The sequence below is a fragment of the Vigna angularis genome, chromosome 10 (assembly GCF_016808095.1).
Source record: "Vigna angularis cultivar LongXiaoDou No.4 chromosome 10, ASM1680809v1, whole genome shotgun sequence".
Lineage (NCBI taxonomy): Eukaryota > Viridiplantae > Streptophyta > Magnoliopsida > Fabales > Fabaceae > Vigna > Vigna angularis.
In genome coordinates, this window is record NC_068979.1 from 6508546 (window position 1) to 6523484 (window position 14939).

General features: G+C 38.7%; 2 protein-coding genes across 8 annotated transcripts; one reads left to right on the plus strand and one right to left on the minus strand.

Moving 5' to 3' along the window:
- Window positions 1–220: 220 nt before the first annotated feature.
- On the minus strand, window positions 221–10754 carry LOC108335806 (pentatricopeptide repeat-containing protein At4g38150). Of its 7 annotated transcripts, none has more exons than XR_008245576.1 (5): window positions 10262–10733; window positions 2561–2635; window positions 1173–2370; window positions 835–924; window positions 221–666 (listed from the first exon to the last, which is right to left on the minus strand). XR_008245576.1 is itself a non-coding variant. In XM_052869251.1 (4 exons), the coding sequence occupies exons 2-3, from the start codon at window positions 2561–2563 to the stop codon at window positions 1189–1191; spliced, it is 1185 nt and encodes a 394-aa protein (XP_052725211.1). In that variant the 5' UTR covers window positions 2564–2635; window positions 10262–10733; the 3' UTR covers window positions 221–666; window positions 1173–1188. The 7 variants fall into 7 exon arrangements, 4 of the variants coding, with proteins under 4 accessions (XP_052725211.1, XP_052725210.1, XP_017427462.1 ...); XR_008245578.1 differs by having other exon boundaries at window positions 221–760; XR_008245577.1 differs by having other exon boundaries at window positions 835–927.
- A 1184-nt stretch (window positions 10755–11938) lies between these two features.
- LOC108334794 (vicilin-like seed storage protein At2g18540) lies at window positions 11939–14690 on the plus strand. Its single transcript, XM_017570727.2, has 5 exons — window positions 11939–12295; window positions 12420–12595; window positions 12691–12771; window positions 12886–13161; window positions 13317–14690. Exons 1-5 carry the CDS (start codon window positions 11986–11988, stop codon window positions 14508–14510), a joined length of 2037 nt encoding a protein of 678 aa, XP_017426216.2. The 5' UTR covers window positions 11939–11985; the 3' UTR covers window positions 14511–14690.
- The last annotated feature ends 249 nt before the right edge of the window (window positions 14691–14939 follow it).

Sequence of the window (14939 nt, forward strand, 5' to 3'; positions counted from 1 at the left end):
TGAAAAAAAGCTTTCAATTCTTAAAATAAAAACCAAATCTTTTTAAAATTGTTTTCTTTTCTAATTACAATTTTACATTCCTCGTTTTTATTTGCATCTTCCATTCCTATTCGAAATAACAACGATATAAAGTTGTCACAAAAGAGTTTTAAAAACCTAAACAAAACCAACTACTTGCTTCTTGAGAGGTAACTAATAGAAACTGAATTTGAGAGATTGCTTTTAATGAGGTTCCCTTCTACTATTGATGAATGTCATAACAAGCATCAAACTACCTCAATAATGTCATCGAAGATCACATCAGTATGTTAATGAGGTACACAAGAAAACCCACGAAGATCAAAGGAATCAAACAGAGCCTTGATCCGCAACAAGCATTCAGAAACAGAGTAGGAGCCTTTTACAGTTTAGAACTGATGAACTTAGCACAAAATTTTGGAATTCGAAAGAATGATGTATCAGTGTATCTTACCCCAAAGCTACCAAAAGTGTGCAACAAACTACACAAATGAGATACTCTAAAAGTGAAGCAAGGAGCCGCCACAAGAGCAGAAGCTGATCCCTATTGTCTCCGTTGAATGTTTGATTACGCCACAATCGCCACAGCATCATATAGGAAACACTATTGCGTTTCTTGATTCAACACAAATTGGTCAAGTCTGTCTCCTTAGATCACAGGAACAAAATGAGATGTAACCAAGAGTCAATCGAGTTAGGGTCACAGGAACTGAGGTAAGGATTAGGGCTAAGTTAGTCATGCCTGATCACCATGAACTTAAGGTCATGATCCATGCCCAGAAGCCTAGAACTAGAAAATTGATTGAGAAATGAAACCTGATAAGGGTTCTTGTATACATTCCATATAGGAGTCAGATCCTACTTAGTCTTGTGAAACAGTTAGATCTCCGTAACAGATTCTGTTAACTGCTAGTAGAATTTCAGATTGAGGGATGTCAATTTATTGAAGTGGTGAAGAAATCATTAACAGTTAAAAAACTAATTAATTTAGGACAAGTACATTCATACTCGAAAATGAGGCTTACTATCAAGAAGTAAACAACTACCTGTCGAACCCCTTTTAGCAAATTTTAATAGGCCAAAAATAACAATATATTACATAAAGGAAGAAAACAGTCTGACAAATCAGTAGAAGAGTTAAGACAAAAGCTTACATGGTATGAAACATAGTTAAAATGGTCTCTGCGGGGCTTTCTTCCCAAAAATCGCCTCCCAAACAGAGGGTGAAAATGGTGTTTTCTTGTCCAAAAACTGCCTAACAGATTTCTCATCAAAAGCAAAGCCCTTTTTAGTTAATGTTTTGATAGCATCCTTAGCTTCTTCAACCCCTTTTTCCTTGCAGAAACCATCCACCAGGCCTACAAAAGTTGTCACATTTGGTGAGTGGCCCGCTTCTAACATCTCTACACAAAATTCAAAAGCATCCTGTAATCTTCTACACTTGTAGAGTCCTTGTATAAGGACTGTGTAACTGAAAGCATTGGGAGAAATGCCACTACTCTGCATTTTCCTGAAAATCCTTTTCGCATCATCAGCCTTGTCGACCTTTGTGTATCCCTCCACTACTGCTGTGTATATGACAATCTCTGGAATGGTTCCCTTCTCCCGCATCAAACCAAAAAGTTTCAAGGCTTCTTGAACCAGACCATCTTTACATAGACCATCGAGCATAGCCACAGCATTAGGGATAAGGCCCGTCTCCTTCATCTTCTTGAATATCTCATCGGCATCTTGTGGCACAGGCTCTTGAGCCTTTGAATTGGAATCTGACCACTTTGCTTCTTCAGATTGCATGCTTGCTGCAACCTCTGACTGATTCACTGTTTTGTCATCAAAAGCAAGCTTGAATTTGTCAAGGAAACTGTCTCCTGATTGCCCCAGGTCCCTATTTGTTTCTGCCCCATTCGTGCCCTGAAATGCAAGATCAATTTTGGAAGATTTATTTGAGTTGTCCAAAGCACCAGGCGCACCATGGCTATCATCAAATCTTGGAGGAATGGAAACTCTCCCTGATTCTCGAAAACGTGGAGGAGGTTGATTAATTGGCTTCCTACTTCTCAAAGGTCTACTTGGAATTGAATCTGACAATCCCTGTTCAACATTATATGCCTCATGGTTTCGGTTGCTACCATTGTCTTCAAAGCTTGAGTCTGGCTGTTGACGAAGAAAATCATCACGTTCCCCAGTAGCATATTTGCGTCTGCCACTGAAATCATCAGTAAAGCTAAAATGGCGCACAATCTCAACCCACGGTGGCAGATGCTGTTTGGAACGTGAAAGGAAAAGCAGTTTTTCAATCCGGGAGGAGGATACAAGTTTATGAACCCCCCTTACAGATGCTGCCATGTGAACCTGTTCATGAATTGCACCAAGCATATAGTTAACAGCATCACCAAATTAAAGAATAAACATAGCAAAAGGATAGGCATGCTTGATGGATACCGAGATGATCAAATTTAAAACAACAAATTAACATATCAATCAGTTGGTAATGGAAAAAAAGAATGAAGTGAATTATCATTATAAAGTATCCGTAATTTACCATCTGTCTGTATTCAGTATTCAGCTCCCTTCAACTAGTATTAAGTGAAAGCAACTCTCAAAATCTACAAGCCACCTAAATTGAACGAAGAATAGAATTAAATCATCCAACAGAGGCAATAATCAAACCCGGAAAAGATAAAAAAAGAAAACGAAACCAATGTCAATGCTAGAAATGAAACAAAACAATAGAGTAATATTGCAAAGTGTAGAAATGTAAATTTTCACTTTCGCCAGCGTTCTAACTAAGAAAACAAATAGTGCACCATAAAAACAGAAGAAAGAATTTCAAACGTATACAGTCCATTCATTTACAGATTGTGTTAGGTTCTTTTGTTCAGGAGACCAAACAGAACACACTCTTCTCACAATAATACTAGAAACAGCAAAAGATGAAAGTATGTGTAAGTATATTATTGAATCTGTAATGTATATAATAAAGAAAATACAAGTAAATGTTCCCCCAAGGAAGCCCTCCCTTCCTCCACTGGCCAAATGGTCCAGTCTAAACCCAAAACAAATATTTGATCCCCTCCTCAGCCAACTCAGCCTTTATTTATACTCTCTCTCCCCCTAACAAACTTTCCCGCTATTTAATTCCCTATCATTAACTCTCTACCGTTCGGTATTATCACTTTATACCGTTCGGCTCTTCAATCCCTCCTCCCTTGCAGCCACCATTCGTATTATCACTTTATACCATTCGGCCCTCACTCAACATCACCGTTCGCACCTTACTTCAACATCACCGTTCGGCCCTCCTCTTTTATTCCTCCTCTCATATACTTTTAACTTCCTAACATTATGTCACCAATATCCTGACACACAATAACAACCAATATAGCCCTTAAACATATTAGCTTACCCTTGCATCAAGACTACTGTAGACACAACTAGGGAACACAGAATACATACCATACCAGGACATAACCATGCATAATACAACACTCAAATCAAAAGACTCGAGACAGTGGAGATTAACATTCATAACAGAATTCCCAATTTCATGACAACCAGATCATTACATCACAACATGGCAATCTAAATACCATTCGAGCATAGAATCAGTCAGAGGAAGCAATTCATATCATGAAACACCAAAACAATCAGAATCAAGCCGGATTTATAGGGCTAAACATCTTCCCCTCCCCTGCATCACATAGGCTCGAGGGCTTACTGCCTCTCATAGTCTGAAGAGTGCCCCTTTCCACTGCCTCACACAGGCGAAAGAAGTATCCTAAACTCAAGGGCTTCACACCCAACTCTCTAGACCACTTCCTAACCCCGGGGTACTCTCATAGTCTATCCATACCAACCTCACTTGGACATTACTAACTTTATCTTTCTTAAGAATTCACCACACCTAAATAAATAACTTGAGTGCAAAAGATATCCAATATGGCAATCAATTCAATCAAAGCGATGTCAAAACAGCCATATAGCACCAATCCAAAGATTTATGATCATTTATACCACACATGAACAATTTCGTATACTTGTACATATATCATACAAAATCTGCAATTAATGTAATCTCTACAAACAGCCGCATATCACATCTAACAGTTTATAATGTTGTACCAAACATCAAAGGAAACTTATCACAATCATTATTTAAGATAAAGTCCATAACCATCACACCCACAAGTAATTTTGTAACACTTGAGATCTAAAAGAGAGAAAAAATGTTTCTCAAAGACTTATTTCATTTCTACTCTTAAGCTTACATTTATACAACTAGAGAGAGTGCTCTCTAGTTGTAACCCACTTAATACAACTCACACACAACTCATACACACTCATACACACTCACACAGCTCATACACACTCACCCATAAACCAATATTCTAACACTCCCCCTCAAGCTGGAGCATACAAATTGTACGTGCCAAGCTTGGAACAAATAAACTCAATCCGAGGTCCCCTTAATGACTTAGTCAACATATCTGCAAGTTGGTCATTTGATCCAACAAACTCAGTACATATTTCTTTTGACAATAATTTTTCCCGAACAAAATGACAGTCAATTTCTATATGTTTGGTTCTCTCGTGAAACACTGGATTTGATGCAATGTGAAGAGCAGCTTGGTTATCACAATACATCTTCATACTCTGGATGTCACAGAAGTTAAGTTCTTGAAGGAACTGCTTCACCCATATAAGTTCACATGTTAATGAAGCCATTGCCCTATATTCAGCTTCAGCTGTTGATCGAGCCACTACATTTTGTTTCTTACTTTTCCATGAGATAATGTTTCCTCCAAGGAAAACACAATATCCAGTAGTAGATCGTCTATCAATAGGAGAACCTGCCCAATCAGCATCACAATATCCTGATACCTGAAGGCTTCCTTTTTCTTCGTATAACAGCCCTTGCCCAGGAGCCTTTTTTAGATACCTTAGAATGCGAATGATAGCATTCCAATGGCCAACACATGGAGCTTGCATGAACTGACTAACCACTCCAACTGCAAAAGATAGATCCGGCCTTGTAATAGTAAGATAGATTAGTTTTCCAACTAGCCTCCTATATCTCTCTGGGTCGGAGAATAACTCACCTTCTTCTGTTGTTAATTTTTGATTTGGATCCATAGGGCTATCAACCGGTCTACAATCAATCATGCCTGTTTCTTGCAAAATATCCAGAGCATACTTCCTTTGGGAGATTACAACTCCATCTTTTGATTGAGCTACTTCAATGCCTAGGAAGTATTTGAGGCTCCCAAGATCCTTGGTTTGGAAATGTCTACACAAATACTCCTTCAATTGAGTTATTCCAGCAGTATCATTTCCTGTAATAACTATATCATCAACATATACTATCAAGTAAACACATTTCCCTGGAGACGAATGATAATAAAAGACTGAATGATCTGCTTCACTGCGTTTTAGCCCAAATTTTTGAACAATGGAGCTAAACTTTCCAAACCATGCACGTGGTGATTGCTTGAGCCCATATAGAGATCGGTTCAATTTACAAACCATACCAGACTCCCCCTGAGCAACAAACCCAGGAGGTTGCTCCATATAAACTTCTTCCTCAAGATCACCATGGAGAAAGGCATTTTTGATATCCAATTGATGAAGTTGCCAATGACGAATGGCTGCCATTGCAAAGAACAATCGAATGGTAGTCATCTTTGCCACGGGAGAAAAGGTATCACAATAATCAAGACCATAAACCTGAGTGTACCCTTTTGCAACCAGTCGAGCTTTGAGTCTATCAATGTCACCATTAGGACCGACTTTAATTGCATATACCCATCGACAACCAACAGCCTTTTTGCCTGGGGGAAGTGGCACAAGCTCCCAAGTATGACTGTGGTCAAGAGCCTGCATTTCTTCAATCATTGCTTGTCGCCATCCAGGATGATCAAGTGCTTCTTTCACACTTTTAGGAATAACCACAGAAGATACTGAGGATAAAAGTGAATAAAAAGAGGGCGACACTCTGTGATAACTAAGAAAATTATAAATGGGATGAGGGTTTCGAGTGGAACGAGTACCTTTTCTGAGAGCAATGGGCCAACCAGAATCATCTTCACCAGGAGGCGTGACAGGAGATGGTGATGGAGAAGAATCTGAAGAAGGAGATCCACCATTTTCTGGAAGAGGATTATCCATCGGGGTACTGTATCCAAGGATATCAGTATGTGGAGAGGAAGGTTCGGGAGGACCTTGGGTATGACTTGGATTGACAGAGGTATTGGAGATATTAGACTCAACCACTGGAAAAGGGAGTACTTGGTGGAGGATGTGACCTTCTTTGAACACAAGTGGACTGATGTAAAATACCATGGGAGCTAAGAAGTGAAGAAAAAGTTGATGAGAAATACTCTTTAGCGTTATCACTTCTTAAGACTTTAATTACTTGACCAAATTGGTTCTTGATTTCATTCAAAAAGGATGTGAAAATGGTTAACAATTCAGAGCGATCTTTCATCAGATAAACCCAAGTACATCTAGAATACTCATCAATAAAGGTAACAAAATACCGAAAACCAAAAGAAGAGACGCGACTAGGTCCCCAGACATCAGAATGAATAATAGAAAAACTAGAAGTACACATTGATTGAGATCTTTTAGGGAAGACAGATCTAACATGTTTTCCTAGTTGACAGGACTCACATTCTAAGGTCTGAAGACCACTAAGTTCAGGACACATCTTTTTTAATTTTGACAAGTTAGGATGGCCAAACCGATCATGTAACACTTTAGGGGGAAGAGCAGCAACACAAGATACCCGTGGACGAAATCCAAAATGGTATAAACCTCCAGCTTCATATCCTTCTCCAATCTGTCTCCCCGAGCCACGCTCCTGTATAACAAAAGATTTTGAATCAAACGTTATTGAACAATTTAGTATTTTGGTTAACTGACTTAGGGAAATTAAATTGAATGGACATTAGGTACAAAAAGAACGGATTTCAGAGTTAGAGAAGGAGACAGGGAAACTTGACCGACTCCCTTTGAACAAGTTTTAGAGCCATTTGCAAGGGTAATGAAATGAGGTTTTTCTTGAAGGGAAAGATTTGAGAACAATGAGGTATTACCAGAAATGTGATCAGAAGCACCCGAGTCAATTACCCATGAATTTGGACCTGCCATGGATTGAGAAATGCAAGCTGTGGACGTACTTGAGGACTGAGATGATTGTGCCAAGCTGTTAGACTTTAAGCGCAGATACTCTTGATACTCTTCCTCAGTAAACTTGGAGTTGGAAGTGGAAGTTTCAGCCTGAGATATATTGGCAGTTTTTGAAGGAAAGCCATGCAAGGAGTAGCAGTTTTCTCGGATGTGACCCATCCTCTTACAGTAAGAGCACTGTTGATTTCCCCGACCTCCACGTCCTCCTCCTCTAGTTCCACGTCCTCCTCTTCCTCGCGTGGCAACCATGAGAGATGGTGCTATTGTTTCATGAGCTTCTTGAGACTAAGGCACAGGAACACGAAGAAGACGTGTGGTTAAGGCTTCCATAGAAGGGACTTCATGACTTGTCAGAAGTTGATCTCTGATGTGATTCAAATCTGGATGCAAAGCACGGAGGATCATCACCATATAATACTTGTCAAGCTTCTTTTTGATATCTTCCGAAGATTCCACTTCCAAGAACATTCTCAATTCTTCCACAGCTGCTTGGGCTTCAGTCATGAAGGAGACCATATCATGGTCTGTCATTTTGAGACAGGCGAGCTTGTTTGCGGTATCATAGAGACGTTGAATATCATTAGCATAAATGCTTTGAGCTTTCTTCCAAAAAGTGTGACATGTCTTGAAGGCTCTAAGAGATATCAAAAGTCGGGGTTCCACAGATTGCCACAAGAGGGCACACAATTGAAAATCAGCTTGTTTCCATTGTTCAGCTATGTCAGAAGGTACTTGACTCCCATCCTGCTCAAGGTGGTCATAACGTCCTTGACCAAGGAACCACATTTCTACAGCAGCAGACCAAGACATATAATTCTTTCCATTTAGCTTTTCGGAAGTGATTGAAGGACTTCCAGAGAAAGAAAGAACACTTCCAGATGCCATTCTTTGATAAAAACAGGAGAGGGAATCAGAAAATCCGTGAAGGACCAGAAAACCCTAGAGGGTTTCTTAAGGTTTTCTTAAAAGGGAGCTTCTGGACCCACCAAAGTAAGATTTTGAGGGTCAAAATGGACAGAGGAGCTGAGGGCGACGGCTATGGAGGTGGCGCGGAAACTTTCTGGTGAGCAGAGGGCGGCGCGTGGACAGCACGCGCCTATTCGCAGCGCGCAAAGAGGTGGCGCGTGACGGAGCGTGGAGGAGAATCAGGCGAACCCACCGGCATGGTTGGCTGTCGCGTGAAGAGGCGAACCAGATCCAGTGGTCGCCGGGCGGAACAGTGGCGGCGGACGGCGGCGGTCGGCGGCGGGCGGCGGATAGCGGCAGACAGTAGCGGACAGATACCAGGATGGCGGCCAAGTTGAAAAACTTGAAATTGCAGTTGACAGCTGCAAATAGTGGCGAGACAGCCGCAGACAACGACGAACGGCACCGGACAGGTGCGACCAGCAGTGACCGTGCTGGTGAACAACACACGGAAACCAGAGCAGGATGAACCCGCTCTGATACCAACTTGAGATCTAAAAGAGAGAAAAAATGTTTCTCAAAGACTTATTTCATTTCTACTCTTAAGCTTACATTTATACAACTAGAGAGAGTGCTCTCTAGTTGTAACCCACTTAATACAACTCACACACAACTCATACACACTCATACACACTCACACAGCTCATACACACTCACCCATAAACCAATATTCTAACAGTAACCTATGGCAACACCAAATTATATTCATCACAAGTCCAACACTCAAACAATCCTACAACTTCTTGGTCCAACAATAACTCTAAGACATCAAAATACATGCAACAACAATTGTACACACATATCCAAGCAAATCCAGCTATCTCATCATCTCACATAGTCCAATAATCACAACATCAAGAAGTATATTCAAAAGACTTATAATCATTACACAGCAGTATTAACAATTTTAATACTTAAGCAACATCACACAAGTCTTTAAAAGTCTATGATTTACTCTAGCAGTCGTAAACATTAATCATTATACAATCTAATTGGACTGCCACATCTGATAGCATCATATTAGCTATTTCTCATATTGATTAAATTCATATAACAGCCGGATTCTATGCAAACAGATAACACACGACAGCAATACAGCAGTTGCAAAAAATACAGAATTCTGAAACAGCAAGTCTTTTTGGCAAATTTAAGTAATTTATATAGATTTTATAACAGCAAACAGCAAGCCTCTTTGACAGCAAACAACAGAGTGTTATATATAGATTTTGTAATAGCAAAGTTTTCTGGTGTAGAAACAGTAATTAAAACAGTGTAAAAACAGCAATAAATTAACGTATGTTAATAGCGCAGAACAGCAGGGATTCATCACTTTTTAATCAGCTTAAAATAGTGCAAGATAGCAATGAAAACCACAAGGCAGCAATGAACACCCACCTTTTTAAATCAATGACTCATACTTAACATCTCACAAGAACACTGGCACCTGTTGCTTTCACGACACCATGCTACCAACTAGTTTTACATTCAACAATTAGCACCACTGACAAGACACAGCCCCCTACCAGAATTATTATTTAAACGGTCCAAACCAATTTTCATTACTTTAACCCCAAAGAAAAAGATTCCTACAACTTGATTAAAATATTAAACAATTCCAATAAAAAAAAACAAGTTTCTTCCTTTTTAAAACAATATTCTAATAACTTAATCCATGTAAATAATTATCATATAAAACAGAGAAAAAAATGGCAGTAGCACCGCATAGGCCAAACAGGATTATTTACAGCAACCAAAAGACAACTGGACAGCACTACAACAAGAATTCAACTCTAGTAGATAATGACTAAAGTGGTACGATCAGTATAACAAATAATGTTTTCAAACCAGAGATAATATTACACATTTCAATAGCAAGCACATGCTCCCAGAGAGATTAATTCCATTCAGTCCAGCACACATACAACACCTATGGTCCTAGCATTACCATTGCACCAAAAAGAAGAGCAAATACAACATCCACTCATCGAAATCATCACATCAAATTTACCATAATCAACCAGCACAAATGACATTACATCTCATACATACAAACCAGGATTTGAAAGCAACACAGGTTAACTCTCCATACCTTATCCAATCCTTCCTTTCTTACTGGAGCCAGCTTCCTAACGTTCCCTCCCCTTTCTCGTCGCGTCTCGCGTTCTCTCTCAATCCTCACTCTGTTTTTCACTCAAATAGGAATGATGGTGTGTTATTTCACTCCTCCTACCTCCCAATCCTTAAATACCGGACTCACCCTCACTTCCACTCGAAAACTCTGTATGCCCTTACCTAGGATCCCTTTCGCGCCTCCTCACGGTCATTCTAGCGTCATAACTCTTTTTCTCTTCCCTTGCGTTACCATTCCCGAAATAAATCTAGCCTTGGTCTCCCCTCAACCCACATTCCTCTCGATTTCTAGGGTTTGGTCCGAAAAAGGAGAAAAAAATTGAAGAGGATTAGGGTTTCGTTCTCACTCTCCTGGTTTCTCAGACTCTCTCGTCTTCTCTCACGTTCTCGCGGGCTGAAGCCCACTTCTTTTTGTTTAACAAAAGCACACGAGAAAACTAAACAAGACACGTGAGAACGTACATACCACCAAGCTTATTTAATATCATATCTTTTTTATTTTTCTTTAGTTTATTTTTATTTTTTTTACAGATTTTATATTTCACAGTCAAATAATTAAATTTAACATACCACAAAATCATATACACAAATTTTTTTATCTCACCACAACTAACTTTAAATAATAAATATATGATAATTAATAAAATATACTCTATTTTATTAATTGACAATTTTCCAATCACAAATTCAAAAACACATTACACAACTTTCCTTCTTACAAACTCGAAAATAATATTTTTTGTGTTGAATAAAACCAAAGTTTAAAATTTTTTCACTCTTATAATTTAGTTTTATCACACGGATAACAATAATATTTTATTTTTACCGTATTATAAACTCGAATAATTGTTTTGGGAATTCGTTTCATTCTTTTAAACTATTTTATGAAACAGTTTCTAAAAATGAGTTTTTAAAGAATAAAATTTAGGAAATAAAATGAGACGCTATAAGAAAGAACAGAACAGAAGTTAAAAAAATAAAACGTAAAAACTAAAACAACTCAAATATGTTCTTATTTGTGTTTTAAATTTTAAAAATATATGTATGTTCGAAAAATATTTTATCAAACATTTTTTTTTGTTTTAAAAAAAACAAGAAGAAAAAACAAATGGACTAGTTTAAATGTAAAATTCTCACATGTAAAATTGCAAATTACGGTTATAGTAGAAAAAAAAGAAGATAGGAGAGAAAATACCAGAGAACTTATAATGAGAAAGCGATTATTTTATACGTAATTATATTAATATCGTAATATGTTTCAAATAGAATTATTAATTTATAATTATATTATTAAAATAGAAGTGGGCAAATGCTTAAGACATTATTTTCATTGCTGGGTTATATTCAAAGTTATGACTATTTAAGTAGGAAAATAGTGGTTTTACCCAAATTTTATCTTTGACGTTGATTTGAAACTAAATTTTAATAATTAAATATTACACTAACTTAATAAAAATAAATATAAAAAATATAATAAGAATTATCATAGATTCGTAGTGATCATTCTGGAGTGTTTGGAATTTTGCGATGCAGAGAGACATACCTAAGAAACTGCCATCTGTATAAAAGTGCGTGACGTGTCTGAAAAACAAGACACGTACCTCAAAATACTAGCCACCTTGTTCTATATAGAGCCACCTTTGCTAACTGTGTAATCATAGTTTCCATCCAAAGTCCCTCATTATGTTAACGATGGAGCCTCAAAGAAAAGCTTTGGCATTATCTTGGATCTTGATCTTCTTCCTTTCCATTTCCCTGTGTGGGGTGAAGGCATCAAGTGAAGGTCACCATGGCGAGCCTCAAGAGGGACCTGTGGTGACGAAGGATCAGAGAAGGACATTACTTGCCACTGAGTTCGGACAGATAACCGCCCTTGACATCAAGGAAGAACCAGATAAACTTCCTTACCATCTTCAGTTCATCACATTGGAGCCAAACTCGCTATTTCTTCCTGTGCTTCTACATTCAGATATGGTCTTTTATGTTCATACAGGTGTATACCTTTTAATTGTCTACATTATATTCACATAGTATGCAAGGTTTTCTTCCATTTTTTGCTATATACTGCTTATCTAATCCAAATTAATGTCAACACTCTAATCACACTGTGGCTTCAGGGAGTGGAAAGCTGACTTGGGCACATGATGATGATACTGGCACGATCCCTTTACGCGAAGGAGATGTCTGTAATCTCAATGAAGGATCTGTTTTCTATATACAGAGCGACTTAGAGGCTGAGAGAAGGAAACTGAGGATCTATGCAATGTTAACCAATACAGAAGACAATACTTACGTAAGTGCTACACATGTATTCTTTTTCATTGAGCTTACACGGAAAGTTAAGGTTTGTTTGCTGTTATTCGTGTTAATTGTTAACCACGAATGCAGAATCCATCGATCGGTGCTTACTCAAGAATCGACCAACTGGTCAAGGGCTTTGATAAGAAAATCATGCAATCAGCTTTAAAGGTATTGCTTTAGCCAAACACTGTGCAACTGTGGAAGTACGTAATCGTAATAGAACTGCCTTTTATAGGGATTGTTGTGTAGTAACGACAAAATTACAAATTATGAATTTTGAAGGTACCATATGATTTGATAGAAGAAATCATCAACAAGAAAAATACCCCAGCTATAGTGCATGCGGATTCAAAGAAGACGAATATTGTCACGACACTGGAGGCTTCATTTCTTAAAAAAATTGTGGGTGTTGGGTCCAACGCTCTCGAAAAATACAACATCCTTGATCATGAACCTGACTTCAAAAATCGTTATGGTAGGAGCGTAGCAATATCCAAAACGCAACTAAAGTCATTGAAGCGAACGAACATTGGATTTCTTATGGTGTATTTGAACGAGGTTAGCGATTATAACTAGGACAAAACTACGTAAACACGCTCGGTTCTTATCCGGTTTTGGAACGAACAGTTTTTACAAACCGGTGGAACTGGTTTTTATTATTGTGCATGCTTATGAAGTTGTATGAAATTAATTTCCAATCTATAAAATTGAAGGGATCAATACTGGGGCCTCATTGGAACCGGAAGGCATCAGAGTTGGCAGTGGCAGTAGAAGGGAAAGGCATGGTCCGAGTGGTAAACGGAAGCAGCAATGAAGGTGATACAGAAAGGCAAAGCATGAGGTTTAAGGTTAACGCGGGTGATGCTTTTCTGGTGCCTAGGTTTCATTCAATGGCTCAGATGGCATTCAACGATGAACCGTTTGTTTTTCTGGGCTTCAGCACTTCAGCGAAGGACAACCATCCTCAATTTTTGACGGGAAAGGGATCTGTGCTTCACAATCTGGACAAGCATATACTGGCTACCTCTTTGGGTGTGAGTGACAGAACCGTTGACGAACTTCGGCGTTCTCCCAGAGATTCCATCATTTTCGCGTGCTCTACCTGCGCAGAGGAAGAGGAGAGTACAATGAAGGAGGAAGAAAGGGAGAGGAAGAGAGAGGAGGAGGAGAGAAAAAGAGAAGAGGAGGAGGAGAGAAAAAGAGAAGAGGAGGAGGAGAGAAAAAGAGAAGAGGAGGAGGAGAGAAAAAGAGAAGAGGAGGAGGAAGACAGGAAGAGAGAGAGAAAGAGGGAGAGAGAGGAAGAGGAAGCCAAAAAACAACAAGAAGAGAGGGAAAAGAAGCGTGAGGAGGAGGAAGAGAGGGAGCAAGAAGAAGGTGGGAGAGAGAAAAAAAGGGAAAGGGAAGAAGAGAGGGAGAGGGAGGAAGAAGAAGCTAAAAGGCAACAGGAGAAGAGGGAAAAGAAAAGAGAGAAAGAAAAGGGAGAAGAAGCAGAAGAAGCCAAGAAAGAGCAAGAAAAGAGGGAAATGAAGAGACAAGAGGAGGAACAAAGCGAAGGAAAAGAAGAAGAAGATCCGACATGGTGGGAGAGACCGAGGAGAGAGAAGGGGAAAGGATCAGAAGAAGAAGAAGTAGCAGAACAGGAGCAAGAACAAGCTAGAAGAGAGCAGGAAAAGAGAGAAAAGAAGCGACAGGAGGAGGAACAAAGCGAAGGAAAAGAAGAAGAAGATCCGACATGGTGGGAGAGACCGAGGAGAGAGAAGGGGAAAGGATCAGGAGAAGAAGAAGTAGCAGAACAGGAGCAAGAACAAGCCAAAAGACAACAAGAAGAAAGGGAGAAAAAAAGAGAGCATGAGAGTGATCCTGATCACTTTGAAGGAAGGAGAGCTTTGAAAGTCAGAAACCTTTGATTTCGTCTTGAGTCTTGGGCTCTAGCTCCTCCTATGTATTACAATAAGAGCTTTTTTGTTTTTGTCTTTGTTCCCTTTAGCATCCGTTTGTGTTTTATGCCTTGTTGCAAAGTTGAAGACCAAGACCAATGTTTCATGAAGCATGTTGATGATGATATGAATAAGTTTACTTTCTCTAAATGGAGGCGTGCTCCTTCAGACATGTGTATAGATTTATAAAATAACCCTAACAACTTTTTAAGCATTACAATATGTTATTCATATAATTGTATAACAAAATCTATCATAGCTATTTATAGATAAGATATTAATGTTAACTGCCCTGTGGAATCTTTATTTTGAGTTTTTTCTATAGTTTAATTTTAACAATGTTATAACTATTTCTTACACATATTTATCAGATTTTGTTTTAAATGCGCTTTCGAAATA